Raw genomic sequence first — 18,057 nt, 5'->3', positions numbered from 1 at the left:
ATTCTGGGAAGGACCTGGAGGGCCACAGGGCTGCTGACATGGCTGCCTTAGAGCAGAGGCCCAGGCACCGTGGCAGTTACCAAGAACACACGGCTCAGTAGGTCAGGCGTAGAAGAGATGGCCAGGGCTGCCCTCCACATCCTCTCTTTTTTTTTTGAGATAAGGTTTCACTTTGTTAACTTCAGTAGAGTGCTATGGCATCATAGCTCACAGCAACCTTGAACTTTTGGGCTCAAACGATCCTCTTGCCTTAGCTTCTCAAATAGCTGAGACTACAGATGCCCACTACAACACCAGTTATTTTGTTGCAGTTTTGGCCGGGGCCGGGTTCAAACCTGCCACCTTTGGTATATGGGACTGGTGCCCTACTCCCTAAGCCATAGGCGCTGTCCCCAACACCGGCTATTTTTAGACACAGGGTCTCGATCTTGCTCAGGCTAGTCTTGAACTCTCCTGAGTTTAGACAATCAACCTGCCTCAGCCTCCCAGAGTGCTAAGATTACAGGCACACACCCTCTCTCTTGAGGACCCCTGGAGAGGAAAGAGTCACCTTCCAAACTCACCCAGGCTTCCCTCTCTTTGAGCCCCAAGTCTCCAGTGAAACCTGGGTCCTGGTTCTGGCTCTTCTGTTGGCTAGTTGTGTGGCCTTCAGCAAGTCTGTGCCTCAGCTTCCTCATCTATAAAAAGAGAGCATTGGACCAAATGGTCCCTCAGGTCCCTTCTAGTTTGAACATTGCATGATGCTGATAGCAGCTGAAAAGGAGCAGATAATGGCCACAGGCTTCATTGTAGGGGGACAGGGCAGCCCTTAAAAGAGCCCAGCCTGATTCGTGGTGGGGCAGTGAGGGGGAGCCCAGATCAGCCTCATCCTAGGCCAAGCTGGTAGACCTAAGCCTGCAGTCCTTGGGGTCCTGGCCAGGTGACCTGGCTTTGTTGCCACCTTGGGCAGCCCCTGAGATGTACCTGTCCCCACCCAGCTCTACGCCAAGCTGCAGGCGGTGAAGGCAGAAATCCAGGACCAACATGACGAGTACATCCGGGTGCGACAGGACCTGGAGGAGGCGCAGAATGAGCAGACCCGTGAACTCAAGCTCAAGTAGGGCTCACTCCTCTACCTCTTCTGGGTCCCTATGGCCAGCCCTCATTTCTCAGAGCCTCTCCCTACAAACTCCTGTCCTTCCCATGTGTGCCCACAGGTCCCCCCAAAATAAAACATGCCTGAGGAATGAAGGCTGGGCCCTGTTCTGGAGTTTCTTCTACCTCCTTTGGCTGTATTGGTGAAACCCCCACAAAGTACATGCTGGGTGCTGGCCAAAAGTAACTCCAGAGGCCCCGAGGATACAATTTGCACATAAGAAGCAGTGATTTTTCAAGTTTTTGTATCTCTGGACAGATCCTTTTCCCCCAACTTTTTGGTTTTCCCACCTCTGCTTCCTCTGCCTCTTGACTTGTTTTTTCCTAACTTCAACCTTCACATGGACTGTGTGGTCTCTCCTTTGTTCCTGCTTCCAGGTACCTAATCATCGAGAACTTCATTCCCCCTGAGGAGAAGAACAAGATCATGAACCGGCTTTTCCTGGACTGTGAGGAGGAACAGTGGAAGTTCCAGCCACTGGTGCCAGCTGGAGTGTGAGTCTCTGACCCAGGGGTCTGGGCCAAGGGGCTAGTAAGTGAGGATGGTGAGGCCCTGCACTGTTCTATAGATTGGGGAGGGGGTGGGGAGGATGCAAAGTGGGGGTGGATTTCTTAAGATCTAATTTGTAGGAGTCCCTAGGAAGAAGAGGTGTTCTGGAAAAAAATGTGTCCCATCAGCCTGCAATACAGAAAAGACCCTGTGAGGCATCTAATGAGGGGAGGAAGAACATCTTGGCCTCTTGACAATCCTAGAAAATTCAAACAAACTGGCCGGTTCTGGTGAATGCTCATTTATCTCATGCCAGAAATAGCAATCATAGTTAATATTTGCCAAGCACTACTGTGTGCAGGATGCCGTGCGAGACTCCGCAGATAGAGTTTAAATCAGACATGGTCTGAGCTTGCAGTCCAGTGGGAAATGCAGAAAAGTGATCTGATCATGACATGATAGAGGGGTGGTCCAATCTTAGCCTCTTTCATCTGAGTGATTCAGCATTTTCCACCTGTTTCCACATCCCAGCCCTGAGGCGCAGCTATGTCCATTGGCTAGGTGTGCAGCTCCCTCTGCTGGTGGTCATGAGGAACAACCCAACAGAATGATGGCCTCACTCAGCTGAAGCACTGTCCCTTAATTGCAAATCTGTATACAAAGGTGCTTCGGACAAAAATGTACATCCCCCTGAGATTCTCTTCTCTCTCTATCCTAGGAATAATAATGCTAATATAGGACCAGGAGTCTTCCCAAGGCTAGGGTGGGAAGCTAGTAAGGTCTGCAGCTTTTCACTGCAGAATCAGAAGCCCGCTCCATCTACTTTCTAAAAGGCTGATCCTAACCAATGTGACACTATACAAGTTTATAAGAGGCAAATTCATGAGCAGAAAACTTCCATGGTGTCAGATTTGGACTTACAATCCTCCTTTCCAATCTAAGTAGAGACTCTCAGTAATACATCTAATGCAGAGGTTTTCTACCTTGACTGCAGCTAGAATTATCTAGCTCAGCTCATTGGCCTCCAAAGGGTCCTGGGTAGATCCCAGGACTTACGTTTTGTGTTTGCATCCTCCAAAGTTCCCAGATTATTCTGAAGTGAAGCCAGGCTTGAAAACCACTACTCACTGCCTTTTGTTGGAGACAGACGTTGGTGAAGCTTTTGCTCTGTAAGGTTATTTTATGTTTAGAAAAGTTTTTGAGTAGGGCAGCACCTGTGGCTCAAGGAGTAGGGCGCCGGTCCCATATGCCAGAGGTGGCGGGTTCAAACCCAGCCCCAGTCAAAAACCAAAGAAAAAAGAAAAAGTTTTTGAGTGACAATTTGCAGGTTGAGGAATTTATGTACAGTGGATATAGTAGCGTCATTGACTTACTTAACTAGATACCAGCTGAGAGAGGCTCTGAGAAGGCACATGTTAAATTTTTACTTGAAAATATGAGAATTATGCCAGGCATGTTGCTCATGCCTGTAATCCTAGCACTTTGGGAGACCGAGGAGGATAGGTTGCTTGAGCTCAGGAGTTCAAGACCCGTCTGAGCAAGAGTGAGACCCCATCTCTACTGAAAATATAAAAAATAGCTGGGCATGGGCGGTGGCTGGGGCTCAGTGAGTAGGGTGCCGGCCCCATATGCCGAGGGTGGCGGGTTCAAACCCAGCCCCGGCCAAACTGCAACAAAAAAATAGCCGGGCGTTGTGGCGGGCGCCTATAGTCCCAGCTGCTTGGGAGGCTGAGGCAAGAGAATCGTGTAAGCACAAGAGTTAGAGGTTGCTGTGAGCCGTGTGACGCCATGGCACTCTACCCGAGGGCGGTACAGTGAGACTCTGTCTCTACAAAAAAACAAAAAAAAAAAATAGCTGGGCATAATGGCGCACTCCTGTAGTCCCAGCTATTCGGGAGGCTGAGGCAAGGGGATTTTTCAAGCCCCTCCACTCAACCTTTTGATATTAAATTGTAAAACATTCTGATCCTTTACCTATATTTCCTAAGTACTAGAAAATCCTCTTACAGAACCATAGTACAGTGATCAAATTTAGGAAATTTTATATTGACAAAATAATATTATATAGGCCATATTGAATGTTTGCCAGTTTCCCTGGGATGCCTTTTATGTCAGTATCCCTCCCTCTCCACTTGAGATCATGCATTTCATTTATTGTCATGCCTCTTTATCCTCCTTTAATCTGAAACTGAGAAGGGATTTTGATAAGAGTTTTATAGCTTCTTACTTCAGAGGAGTTTATTCATTTCTCAAAATGTTCTCCTGTAATTTTGAGTTTACTGCCTCAATCATGTTATCCAGATCCAAAACAGGTGTGTGTGTGGGGGGTGGGTGCTTTGCCAGAAGTTAAGATAAGCCTAATGATATGCACTTCCATTTTTTATCTATATATTTTTCAATTTACTTTCTTCCTTTTAAACAACTCTTACTTTACTTGCAAACACAGTATGTTTTAGTTGTGGAAAATTGGGATACATATTGAAAAAAATGAAACTTCCACCTATCTAGTAGTTGCCTCTGCTAACATTTGGATAGGAACTCTCCCTCTTTTCTTTTTCCTATGCACAGATAAACTTTTCTCTTTTTTGCAAAAATAAAATGGTTTGCATATGCTGAGAAACCATTCACAGATTTTAAAAAATTAAAATAGCTATCTTTTAATAGCACACTTTTTTTTTTTTAGAGACAGAGTCTCACTTTATCGCCCTCGGTAGAATGCTGTGGCATCACAGCTCACAGCAACCTCCAACTCCTGGGCTTAGGCAATTCTCTGCCTCAGCCTCCCAAGTAGCTGGGACTACAGGCACCCACCACAACGTCTGGCTATTTTTTGTTGCAGTTTGTCTGGGGCTGGGTTCCAACCTGCCATCCTCAGTATATGGGGCCAGCGCCCTACCCACTGAGCCATAGGCACTGCCCTAAAATAGCACACTTTAAATAATTTTCAGAGTAGATACCAGTAATAACTTTTTTAAAAGAAATAATATGGCCAAAATACTGATCCTTCTTTACTGTTTTTAATTGCTGTCATTTCTAGCCCGTCGTATTTTTTCTTCCTGTCTTCTGCTTTGAAGGCCTTCTCACGTATGCTTCTAAAAGCCCTGTGGCCTCGGTGCTGCTGAAGACAGGCAAAGGAGAGCTGAAACTGTGATGATGTTCTTTTCCCACTTTTCTTCTCTCCTCCGTTTTCTCCTATCATCCTTTCCTGAGCAAAGAAAGTCATGCAAAGAGAGAAGGAGTCAGGGTCTTCTTTGCCATTGGAAAACCAGAAAACTCATCATTCCTCAAACACCTCTTTTTTTCAGTTTATCTGTGTGTTGTTTTCTTTCCTATGATTCTTTTTTTTTTTTTTTTTGAGACAGAGTCTCACTATGTCCCCCTTGGGGGAGTGCCGTGGCGTCATAGCTCACAGCAACCTCAAACTCTTGGGCTTGAGCGATTCTCTTGCCTCAGCCTTCCAAGTAGCTGGGACTACAGGCATCCACCACAACACCCAGCTAGTTTTTGATTGAAGTTGTCATTGTTGTTTAGCAGGCTCAGGCCGTGCTCAAACCTGCCAGCCTCAGTGTATGTAGCCGGCACCCTACTCCCTGAGCTACAGGTACCGAGCCTTTCCTATGATTCTTTGGGAAGAATCCATCCCAACACACATGTTCTTTAGCTAAAATATGTGTATATGGCGGTGCCTGTGGCTCAAAGGAGTAGAAAGCCAGCCCCAAATGCCAGAGGTAGTCGGTTCAAACCCAGCCCTGGCCAAAAACTGCAAAAAAAAAAAAAAAAAGAAGTCTGTGTATAGTTACTCCCAAGTCTGCATTTGCAGGTTCATGTTGGGAAACCTGAGAAACCATTCACAGATTTAAAAAATCCCAACTAGACTGTGTTCCCTGAAAATGTTATAGTGAAAATGTAGGCTGGTGTGGTGGCTCATGCCTCTAATCCCAGGACTTGAAAGGCTGAGGCAGGAAGACTGCTTGAGCCCAGGAGTTTGAGGCTGTAGTGAGCTATGATCATGACATTGCACTCCAGCCTGGGTCACAGAGCAAGATTATAATTCAGTTTATTCACAATTTAACCATGCTTTGCTTTTTTTTCTTTTAGAGACAGTCTCACTTTGTTGCCCTCGGTAGAGTGCTATGGCATCACAGCTCACAGCAACCTCCAGCTCTTGGGCTTAGGTGATTCTCTTGCCTCAGCCTCCCATGTAGCTGGGACTATAGGTGCATGCGACCATGCCAAGCTAATTTTTTAATTTTTTTATAGAGATAGGGTCTTGCTATGTTGCTCAGGCTAGTCTTGAACTCCTAGCCTCAATCAGTCCTGCCTCAGCCTCACAAATTGCTGGCATTACAGGTATGAGCCCCCATTCCCAGCCATACGTACTGGGTTTTTTTTCCTGCATATTATTTTTTATTTAATCATGACTAAGTATATTGATGCATTTGTGGGGTTCGGTGTACTGATTTTATATACAATGTGAAATGTTTACATTGAACTATGTAACACATCCATCACAATTATACTCATTTCTTTTTTTTTTTTTATTTTTTTTTAATACTCATTTCTTAATAGTTTTGAAATTGACTATTGCATCATGCATCTTAGGTGAGGCCCCCCCAAATACCCTCCCTCCTCCCATATCCCCCCTCCCCTCCTATCTCTCTCCTCTTCCCTTCTACTTTCTGGACATTCATGCTGTTTTATATAGAATATGTATCTGCTTGGAATAATGATAGTATATATATGTTAAACAGAAAATATTCAGACTATATCTGGGTAAGGGTAACAGATATAAAGGTAATTATGACATACCACAGTCTCTGCTGCCCCTGATCAGCTAAGGCGCCAGTCACATACACCTGAGCTGGGGGGTTAGAATCCACCCCGGGCCTGCCAAACAACAATGATGGCTGCCACCAAAAAATAGCTGGGTGTTGTGGCAGGCGCCTGTAGTCCCAGCTACTTGGGAGGTGGAGGCAGGAGAATTGCTTGAGCCCAGGAGCTGGAGGTTGCTGTGAGCTATGATGCCACAGCACTCTACCCAGGTCAACAGCCAGGCTATCTCAAAAAAATAAAAATAAGTTAAAAAAGAAACATAGCCTGGGGCCAGGTACAGTGGCTTACACATATAATCCCAGTACTTTGGGAGGCTGCAGTAGGAGGACTACTTGAGGCCAGGGGTTCAAGATCACTTAAACTGAGGTTGGGCGCAGTGGCTCACACCTGTAATCCTAGCACTCTGGGAGGCCAATGCGGGTGGATTGCCTGAGGTCACGGGTTCAAGGCCAGCCTGAACAAGAGCGAGACCTGGTCTCTAAAAATATGTAGAATATGTATCTGCTGGGTATTGTGGCAGCTCCTGTAGTCCCAGCTTCTTGGGAGGCTGAGTCAAGAGAATCACTTGAGCCCAGGAGTTTGAGGTTGTCGTGCGCTGTGACGCCACGGCACTCTACCGAGGGCGAGAAAGTAAGACTGTTTCCCCCTGCCCAAAAAAAGACCATTTTAACCTGAGAGTTTGAAGTTGCAGTGAGCAATGATGATGCCATTGCACTCTAGTTCTCTAGCTGGGATGACAGAAACCTTGTATCAAAAAAAAAAAAAAAAAATCAGGTAATTGTGAGTTTTTTTCTCCCTTTCTGTTTTTGATTACCATTCAATCTGCTATGCCTGATGACTGCAACCTGCAATATTTAACATTTATTTCAGAACTTTAAAAAGATAAGAGGGCAGCGCCTGAGGCTCAGCAAGTAGGGCATCGGCCCCATATACTGAACGTGGCAGGTTTGAACCCAGCCCCAGCCAAACTGCAACAAAAAAATAGCCGAGTGTTGTGGCAGGCGCCTGTAGTCCCAGCTACTCAGGAGGCTGAGGCAAGAGAATCACCTAAACCCAAGAGCTAGAGGTTGCTGTGACCTGTGATGCCACAGCACTCTACCGAGGGCGACAAAGTAAGACTCTCTCTCTAAAAAAATAATAATAATAATAAAAAGATAAGAAAAAAACAAAAAAGTAAAAATGCATCTATGAATTTTTATATGAACCATTTCTTTATTCTTTTTTTTTTGAGACAGAGTCTCAAGCTGTCACCCTGGTTAAAGTGCCGCGGCATCACAGCTCACAGCAACCTCAAACTCTTGAGTGTAAGCAATTCTCTTGCCTCAGCCTCCCAAGTAGCTGGGAATACAGGCGCCCACCACTAGGCCTGGCTATTTTTTGGTTGTAGTAATCATTGTTGTTTGGCAGGCCCGGGCTGGATTTGAACCTGCCAGCTTCAGTGTATGTGGCTGGCACCCTAGCCACTTGAGCTATAGGCACTGAGCCAAGTTTGTTTTTGTTTTTTTTTTTTTTGAGACAGAGTCTCAAACCTCGGTAGAGTGCCTTGGCGTCACAGCTCACAGCGATCTCAAACTCCTAGGTTTAAGCTATTCTTTTTCCTCAGCCTCCCGAGAAGCTGGAACTACAGGCGCCCACTACAATGCCTGGCTATTTTTTGGTTACAGTTGTCATTGCTGTTTAGCTGGCCCGGGCCATGCTCAAACCTGCCAGCCTCGGTGTATGTGGCTGGCACCCTACTCACTGAGCTCCCAAGCACCAACCCCCAAGTTATTTTAATTACTTTGTTTTCAAGCAGTAGTAATTAGAATAAAGTAAAAACAATTCCACCGTATTTGAAATCCCAGTTGTGCTTCTGATGCAGCAGAAGGGGCCTGGTAAGACAGCAGTCGGAGCCTGGCCTGGTGGGTCATGCCTGTAAACCTAACACTTTGGAAGGCCAAGGCAGATGGATTCCTTGAGCTCAGGAGCTCGAGACCAGCATGAGAAAGAACAAGAGCCCATCTCTACTAAAAATAGAAAAATTAGCAGGAAGTGGTGGCACATGCCTGTGGTCCCAGCTACTTGAGAAGCTGAGGCAAGAATATCACTTGAGCCCAGGAGTTTGAGGTTGCTGTAGGCTATGACACCATGGCACTCTACCTAGGGTGTCAGAGTGAGACTCTGTCTCAAAAATAATAATAAAACGAAATAGGGTGGCACCTGTGGCTCAAAGGGGTAGGGCGCTGGTCCCATATGCCGGAGGTGGTGGGTTCAAACCCAGCCCCGGCCAAAAAATAAAAAATAAAATTAAAAAAAAAAAAAAACGAAATAAAATAAAATAAATAAATAAAAATCAACTGGGGCCAGGTGTGGTTTTTTTTTTTTTTTTTTTTTTTTTTTTGTAGAGACAGAGTCTCACTTTATGGCCCTCGGTAGAGTGCCGTGGCCTCACACAGCTCACAGCAACCTCCAACTCCTGGGCTTAAGTGATTCTCTTGCCTCAGCCTCCCGAGTAGCTGGGACTACAGGCGCCCGCCACAACGCCCGGCTATTTTTTGGTTGCAGTTTGGCCGGGGCCGAGTTTGAACCCGTCACCCTCGGTATATGGGGCCAGCGCCTTACCGACTGAGCCACAGGCGCCGCCCCAGGTGTGGTTTTTCACGCCTTTAATCCTAGAACTCTGGAAGGCAGAGGTGGGTGGATTGCTTGGGCTCGCGAGTTCAAGACTAGCCTAAGCAAGAGTGACACCCCTGGCTCGGCACTTGTGGCTCAAGCAGCTAAGGCGCCAGCCATATACACCTGAGCTGGTGGGTTCAAATCTAGCCTGGGCCCGCCAAACAGCAATGACGTCTGCAACCAAAAAAAAAAAAAAAATAGCCAGGTGTTGTAGCAGGCGCCTATAATCCCAGCTACTTGGGAGACAGGCAGGAGAATCGCTTTAGCCCAGGCGTTAGAGGTTGCTGTGAGCTGTGATGGCACAGCACTCTACCCAGGGTGACACCTTGAGGCTCTGTCTTAAAAAAGAGTGACACCCCTGTCTCTACTAAAAAATAGAGGAAAACTGAGGCAAGAGGATTGCTTGAGCCCAAGAGTTGGAGGTTGCTGTGAGCTATGATGACGCCATGGTACTCTACCTAGGACAACAGCTTGAGACTTGGTCTCAAAAATAAATAAATAAAATAAAAATTACCTGGTTGTCATGGTGTGAGCCTGCAGTCCAGCTACTTGGGAGGCTGGGGTAAAAGGATTGCTTGAGCCCAAGAGTTTGAGGTTGCTGTGAGCTATGACACCATAGCACTCTACCAAGGGCGACAAAGTGAAATTGTCTCACAAAAAATAAAAATAAATAGAAAATATAAAGACAGCAGTAGGGAGCAGGGAGTTGCTGGCCTGGATTTCTGAGGTCATCTGCTCCAAGTGCTTCATTTCACTGCTGCAGGCTGAAGGTAGGGAGGTCCTTGAACACAGCTTTCCTCCATTCTGAGAGCCATGGGGCCTGAGGCTGTGGTTGCACCTTCCCCCCTCCCTGGAGAGAAGGGTCTTTCCTTCAGCATCTGATCCCACCATTTGCAATATAAGTTAAGCCTAAAAACCAAACAGAAAGGCTCTTTCTCTCCAATGCATATTTAACTAATCAGGGCCTTGTTGCATTTACTCAAGTGTGGAATATTTTGCTTTACTTTGGCCTGTGGTATAAATGACCTAAGGGCAGGCTGCCCCTTTAGGAAGCTTTTGTTGGGAACCATTCTCCCTCTCCTCCTACTTCAGCTAGTAGGCTCTACCCCACCCTCTTAGCCCTGCCTCTCTGTAAAACAAGGAGTTATTGTCGGGCAACTCTTGAGACATCCCCATATCAACTTATTTTGGCAGACTATCCCTTTCTCCTTTCTCGCCACTCTCTATACAGCTACTAGTTAATACCAAATAATTTCAGGTGAGGTATTATATACAAAATCACAATCAATTTTGTATTAAAATTACTTTGAAAAAACATTTTTGCAACCAGCTCCAGCAATACGTATTTTACAAGTCTAATCTTTTATTTTTAATTTCTCGTAATGGACTTTCTTTTTAATGATGTTTATAAAAAATTTTCTTCTACGGGTCAGATATTTGGCTATGTCCATAGCCCATGGCTTACAGTTCAAATAATTCTATTGTAATTTTAGCCCTTCTGCCTCTATGACCCCGGCAACCCCAGATTCTTTGCAAAGGCATCATGGTAAAAAAAAAAAAAAAAGACTGGAGTTTGGATTTAGACCATTCTGGATTCTAGTGTCTGCTATGCACTTACTTGAGACCTTAAGAAAGTTATTTTTACCCTCTCTGAACTTAAGTTTCTTCACCTATAAAGTAATGATTATACATATTTTGCAGGATTGTTGAAGTTGAAGAGAAATAATGTATGTAAGGTTCTAAGGCTGTGCCTGGCAGGTAGGGGGTGACCAGTAAATAGTTGCATGTTGTTATTAAGTAGTTATACTAGTTAGCTAGTATAATTACCAGGAGCCCAGAGAAACCAGTCTGCCTCCATCCCTTAGACGTGCCATAGAGGGTGGTTTGGCTTGGTGTTTTTGTTTGAGATTTTGATTTTTTATTCTGTCTCTGGGTTTAAAGAGAGAGTATTTTTGCTCTAAATGGAATCAGGAAAGAGTTAAGCTGGTTTTGTCACAGAGGCAAAGTTTACCTTAGTAAGAACATTCTTTTTTTTGTAGAGACAGAGTTTCACTTTATTGCCCTCGGTAGAGTGCTGTGGCCTCACACAGCTCACAGCAACCTCCAACTCCTGGGCTTAAGTGATTCTCTTGCCTCAGCCTCCCGAGTAGCTGGGACTACAGGCGCTCGTCACAACGCCCGGCTATTTTTTGGTTGCAGTTTGGCCGGGGCCGGGTTTGAACCCGCTACCCTCGGTATATGGGGCCGGCGCCCTACCGACTGAGCCACAGGCGCTGCCCCAGTAAGAACATTCTTAACCTTGTGTTGAGTCCCTGGTTTTCTTCACAGGTCTGTGAGAATTGAAGAGACTCTCAAACAGGGAGAAATTGCAGCTTCCCAGGCAGGAGTTGGGCAGCAAGGAGGGAAAAGGGAAGAGAGAGTTCAGGTGTGGGACGGTGGAGCAGGGTGGACAGCTGACCCTGCCTGACCTGCGGGGACAGAGCCACTGGATGCCACAGCAAAGGCTGATGGGCTGTGTTGAATGCACGTGAAGGGTGTAGAAGGCAGCACTCCCTCATGTTAGATGCCTATTTTCAGAACAGGAAAGGGAGGGATCACATGGAGCCAGGAACAAGAATGGTATCAACCCCGGAAGCTGAGAGATGACTTTTTAATATTAATAGGCAAAAAACAACAGTTGCCAATAGTGGAAGGAGGGTCCTAGCAGAGCTCTTAGGATCTACTAAGTTCCTGACAACTGTTGAGGGTCCCTACTGGGAGGGGAAGATGAATGCAGACCCATTTATGTGGCTGTCAGCCACAACCTGCTTACTACAGAGGGATCATGGAGACCAGGCCTGCGGCAGAAAAGGGAGTAGATGGCAAGTTCCATGTCCCAGTTACAGGCTCCCTTCCCCCAGTCCCTTCTCCCCAACATGCCACCCAGAATAGCCCTGGCATCTTTACTGGGTCAGGCTGCCAACTCACGCCGATCCACTGCTCTGCTTGCCTGGCCATGTCCCTCTGTCCTGTTCCCAGAGCCTGAGCTTTCAAAGACTCTCTTTAGCCCCAGTCTGTTCCCAGTTTGCTCTGGAAAGACAGTGCACCGTCATAAAAAGAGCACTTAGGCAGGTTCAGATTCCTGCTCTCTCTCTAATTGTCTGACCTTGGACACCAAAGCCACTTCACCTCTCTAAGTTGCAGTCTCCCTGTCCACACCTCAGGAGGTTAAGTTCAAATGAGATGCATAGAAGAACCATATAAATAAGTTATTATTTTCCTAATTTTCCCACTCCCCTCTTAGAGGGGATGGCCCTGCCCTTCTGGAAGCATCTATCACAGACTGTCCCCTTGTTGTCACTGTCACTGAGGCTACCACTTCCCACGGGCACACCTCCCACCGTCCTGAGGGTTCCACTGCCGCAAAGCCTTCTTGTTCCTGTTTTTAATCAATGGAGAGGGTCAGCAAGGACCCCTCACGGGGACCAGCATTCTTTTATATGCTTGATAAACGGAACCACCAAATGTTATTTCTCATCCCTCCCTCTGCAGAGGGCAGACTTTGTTCTGACGGCCCCTGCACAGCTTGTTCTAATGTTCAAGGACAGGATGTCCTATCTGAGAATTACTAAGCCTGTTTCTTCTCCTCTGCCTTCCAACTGTTGCCTTTTGACTTTTTCACTGCTCAGTTCATTTCGTTTGTATCCCTACTTGAAATTAGCAAGTGGAATCGAGAATAAATCATAATCGCAGCTGCCATGTGTTGAACCCTGCGGTGCACTGTGCTAAATGCTTGTCTTGTTTAATCTCAGCAATTCTGCGTGATAGGAATGACACATCTGAGGCTCAGAGACAGTGTCCATTTTGTAAGGTAAAAAAGCTTTCAGGGGGCAGAACTGGCATTTAAACCTGGGGCTGGCTAACTCTAAGACCTATACACTTTTAGTATTTATTTATTTTTTATTTTTTTGAGACAGAGCCTCAAGCTGTTGCCCTGGGTAGAGGGCTGTGGCATCACAGCTCACAGCAACCTCCAACTCCTGGGCTTAAACGATTCTCTTGCCTCAGCCTCCCAAGTAGTTCGGACTACAGGCGTCTGCCACAATGCCTGGCTATTTTTTGGTTATAGTTGTCATTGTTGTTTGGTGGGCCTGGGCTGGATTCAAACCCGCCAGCTCCAGTGTATGTGGCTGTGGCACCCTAGCCGCTTGAGCTATAGGCGCCAAACCTACACTTTTATTTTTTTTAATGGAAACAGCTTTATTCTTTTATTCCCCTTTTTGGTTTTAGATAATAAAAGTAATATCACAGTCATCAAATTGCTGAAAAAAAAGGTTTCATATACCATGAGTTGGTTAAAAAAATTTTTTTTTTTTGCAGTTTTTGGCTAGGGCCGGGTTTGAACCCACCACCTCTGGTATATGGGGCCGGCGCCCTACTCTTTTGAGCCACAGGTGCCGCCTGAGTTAGCTAAAATTTAGAGAAACTGAAATTTAAAGTCGGTATAACCATGTCGAAAAGCAATTTGGCAATATCTAATAAAGTTGAAAATGCTTATACCCCACAGTGAGTGAAAAACACATACATATACACACTTTAATGATATATTGTGGCTACACACAGCAGCTCATACCTGTGATCCCAGTGCTTTGGGAGGCCAAGGCAGAAGGACTGCTTGAGGTCAGGAGTTCAAGACTAGCCTGAGGAATATAGCAAGACCCCGACTTTACAAAAACTAAGAAAAGTTAGCCAGGTGTGGTGGAATACACCTATAGTCCCAGTTATTTGAGAGTCTGAGTCAGGAGGATTTCTTGAGCCCAATAGTTTGAGGTTGCAGTGAGCTATGATGACACCACTGCATTCTAGCCTGGATAATAGTAAGACTCTGCCTCAGAAAAACAAAACAATGAAAAACTACATCCATGGGCGGCGCCTGTGGCTCAGTGAGCAGGGCGCCGGCCCCATATACCGAGGGTGGCTGGTTCAAACCCAGCCCCGGCCAAACTGCAACAAAAAAATAGCCGGGCGTTGTGGCGGGCGCCTGTAGTCCCAGCTACTCGGGAGGCTAAGGCAGGAGAATTGCCTAAGCCCAAGAGCTGGAGGTTGCTGTGAGCTGTGTGACGCCACGGCGCTCTACCGAGGGCAATAAAGTGAAACTCTGTCTCTACAAAAAAAAGAAAATCTACATCCATATTTTATTTCCTTAAAAAGATTTAGTCCATAGCCGGGCGTTGTGGCGGGCGCCTGTAGTCCCAGCTACTCGGGAGGCTGAGGCAAGAGAATCGCTTATGCCCAGGAGTTGGAGGTTGCTGTGAGCTGTGTGAGGCCACGGCACTCTACCGAGGGCCATAAAGTGAGACTCTGTCTCTACAAAAAAAAAAAAAAAAGATTTAGTCCAGTATTCAGTTTAGAACTGAAAAAAGAAATATTTGAATAATATTACAAAATGTTAAGGTTTGACTAACTAGATGGTAGGCATACAGGTCTATATTATTTCCAATACTTTTCTAAACGTTTGAAATAATTCGTTAGATATAAAGTTATATGTATTCATTGTAAAAAATATTTCATATGTTGCAGAAAGGCATACCCATAATCACATAATCCCAAAAAAATAATAACTTAACATTTTGTTGACTATCCAGACTTTTTCTTTTCTTTTTTTTTTTTTGAGATAGAGTTTCACTTATTAACCCTCGGTAGAATGCCATGATGTGACAGCTCACAGCAACCTCCAAATCCTTGGGCTTAGGCGATTCTCTTGCCTCAGCCTTCCGAGTAGCTGGGATTACAGGCACCCGCCACAATGCCCGGCTATTTTTTTTTGTTGCAGTTTAGCCGGGGCTGGCTTTGAACCCACTACCCTCAGTATATGGAGCCGGCCGGCACCTTCCCCACTGAGCCACAGGCGCCACCCCAGACTTTTTCTTTTTCTTTTTTTTTTTTTTGAGACAGAGTAGAATGCCATGGTGTCATAGTTCATAGCGACCTGATACTCTTGGTCTCAAGCTATTCTCTTGCCTCAGCCTCCCAAGTAGCTGGGACTACAGGCACCCACCACAACGCCCAGCTATTTTTAGAGACAGGGTCTTGCTCTGGCTCAGGCTGGTCTCGAACCTGTGAGCTCAGGCAATCCACCCGCCTCAGAGTGTGAGGTTATAGATGTGAGCGAGTGTGAGGATTATAGATGTGAGCTACCACACCTGGCCATATCCAGACTTTTCTCTAAGCATACACATATATACAGACACATTTCTTTATAAGCAAAGCAAAACATTTCATCATTTCATTTTTCAATGTATTTAATATATTGTAGAAATCTTGATACATCTACATTGATCCACAAAAAAAAAATTTAATGACTATATAATATTCCTTCCTATGTCTAAATAATAATTTAACTGGTCCATATTGATGCACATTTGGGTTGTTTATAATTTTTTGCAGTCATAAATAATGCTTCAGAAAATGACTCTGCACGGAAATATTTTCTCTGATTATTAATAATCTCTGATTATTTCCTTAGGGAAATCCTAAGGGTGGGAATTTGGGTCAAAAAATATTCACTTCAGGCTTGGCGCCTGAAACTCAGCAGCTAGGGCACCAGCCACATACATGGGAGCTGGCGGGTTCAAATCCAGCCCAGGCCCACCAAACAGCAATGACAACTACAACCAAAAAATATCTGGGCATTGTGGCAGGTGCCTATAGTCCCAGCTACTTCTAAAGCAAGAAAATCGCTTAAGCCCAAGAGTTTGAAGTTTCTGTGAGCTGCAATGCCATGGTACTCTACCAAGGGCGATAAAGTGAGACTCTGTCTCTACAAAAAAAAAAAAAAAAAAAACTTCAGGCAGCACCTGTAGCTCAGTGGTTACCGCATCTGCCACATACACCGAGGCTGGCGGGTTCACACCCAGCCCCAGCCAGCTAAAATCAACAATGACAACTGCAACAACAACAAAAAAATAGTCACTTCAAAAAAATTTTACTTTTTGGTTTGGCGCCCGTAGCTCAGTGAGAAGGGTGCCAGCCACATACACAGAAGGTGGTGGGTTCGAGCCCGACCAGGCCTGCTAAACAATGACAACTGCAACCAAAAAATAGCCAGGCGTTGTGGCGGGTGCCTGTAGTCCCAGCTACTCAGGAGGCTGAGGCAAGAGAATCGCCTAAACCCAAGAGTTTGAGGTCACTGTGAGCTGTGTGACGCCAGGGCACTCTACTGAGGGTGATAAAGTGAGACTCTGTCTCTAAATAAATAAATAAATTTACAAAGTGTACAATTTAGTGGTTTTTTGAGCTCTACTGTTTAATAATTTAGTACATTTTAATATATTCAGAGTTGCACAACCATGACCACTAGTTCCAGAAAACTTTCATCATTCCAAAAAGAAACCCTGAGCTAATTAGCAATTACTCCTCCTCCTGCCCAACACATCCCCAACCCCAGCCCTAGACGATCACCCGTATACTTTCTGTCTCTATGGATTTGTCTATCCAGACATTTTATATAAGTGGAATAATTATTCTTTATAATAGCCAAAAAGTAGAAATAAACTAAATGCTCATCAACTGAAGGGTAGGTAAACAAAATATGGTATATAATGAATAGTAATGGATTATTGCTCATCAATAAGAAGAAATGAAGAACTGATACATGCTGAGCATCCCTGAGCTTTGAAAATATTTCGTTATATCAAAGAACCCAGTTGCAAAAAACAACATATTATATGATTCTATTTATATAAAATATCTGGAATAGGCAAAGCAAGAGATTAACAATATTAACTAATAATAAAATAAAATAACAATATACTGTAATAAAAGCTATCTGAATGTGATCTTTCTCTCTCTCGAAATGTCTTATTATACTGTATTCACCTATTTTCAGACCATGGTAACTGAAATCACAGATAAGGGGGACTACTGTACTAGGACCAGTTGTCAGGCTGTATTAGAGCAAGGAGAAGAAACTTCCAGAACCTGTGCTTTGCAGGGCCTCCTGGCTGCCTGAATGATACGTAGTCCCTCCTGATAGTGTTTGCCGTTTGTGTTCAAAGGACATCCATTCTAATGTCGCTTCTTCCCTGCAGCAATAACAGCCAAATGAAGAAGCGGCCAACATCTGCAGTGGGCTACAAGAGGCCTATTAGTCAGTATGCTCGGGTTGCCATGGCAATGGGGTCCCACCCCAGGTACAGGGTAAGAAGTTGGGAAGTAGAAGCAGGGAGGGGAGGGTGGTGCCTGTGGCTCAGTGAGTAGGGGGCCGGCCCCATATACCGAGGGTGGCAGGTTCAAACTCGGCCCCAGCCAAACTGCAACAACAACAAAAAAATAGCCAGGTGCTGTGGCAAGCACCTGTAATCCCAGCTACTCGGGAGGCTGAGGCAAAAGAATCACCAAGCCCAAGAGCTGGAGGTTGCTGTGAGCTGTGATGGTACGGCACTCTACTGAGGGCAACAAACTGAGACTCTGTCTCAAAAAAAAAAAAAAAAGCTGGGAGGGGAGAAAGAGCCCAAGGGAGGGAATGCTGCCAGCCCTCATGACCTCTAACAGCCTCATCATCCTTGCTACACCCAAGATGTGGTAAAAGACATAGTCACTGGGGCCGCTACTAACATCTGGCATGATGTTCCCATCATAGGCTGAAAACATAATGTTTTTGGAGTTGGACGTGTCCCCTCCAGCTGTCTTTGAGATGGAATTCTCTCATGACCAAGAACAAGACCCTCGTGCACTACACATGGAGAGGCTTATGCGGCTGGACAGCTTTCTGGAAAGACCTTCCACATCTAAAGTCCGAAAGTCCAGATCCTGGTCAGTACCACCAGGGTCAGTGTGAGCATTGGCTGGGGGAGGCAGGGGAACTGCAGGGGCTGGTTGAGACTAAAGAGGGTCTTGGTTGTGCCCCAAAGGGCATGAAGGGTGAGGGGTAACTGGCGCTATGAGAGGGTTCCTACAGCACTGGG

At 45.5% G+C, this 18,057-nt stretch overlaps 1 protein-coding gene across 5 annotated transcripts in view; it reads left to right on the top strand.

Moving 5' to 3' along the window:
• KIF3C (kinesin family member 3C) overlaps positions 1–18,057 on the top strand; it is a 47,848-nt gene that overhangs the window by 27,236 nt on the left and 2,555 nt on the right. For 4 of the 5 annotated variants that reach the window (XR_008379532.1, XR_008379531.1, XR_008379530.1 and 1 more), the window contains exons 4-7: positions 978–1,096; positions 1,513–1,629; positions 17,182–17,290; positions 17,733–17,905. Coding sequence is in view for 2 of the 5 variants with exons in the window: in XM_053588176.1 (XP_053444151.1) it covers positions 978–1,096; positions 1,513–1,629; positions 17,182–17,290; positions 17,733–17,905 (518 nt within the window). In the remaining 3 variants the exon portion in view is untranslated. The other variant, XM_053588177.1, reaches the window with a different exon arrangement.

The sequence above is a fragment of the Nycticebus coucang genome, chromosome 4 (assembly GCF_027406575.1).
Source record: "Nycticebus coucang isolate mNycCou1 chromosome 4, mNycCou1.pri, whole genome shotgun sequence".
NCBI classification, from domain to species: Eukaryota; Metazoa; Chordata; class Mammalia; order Primates; family Lorisidae; genus Nycticebus; species Nycticebus coucang.
Note: the sequence above shows the minus strand (reverse complement) of the source record. Positions and strands in the feature narration are given on the sequence as shown.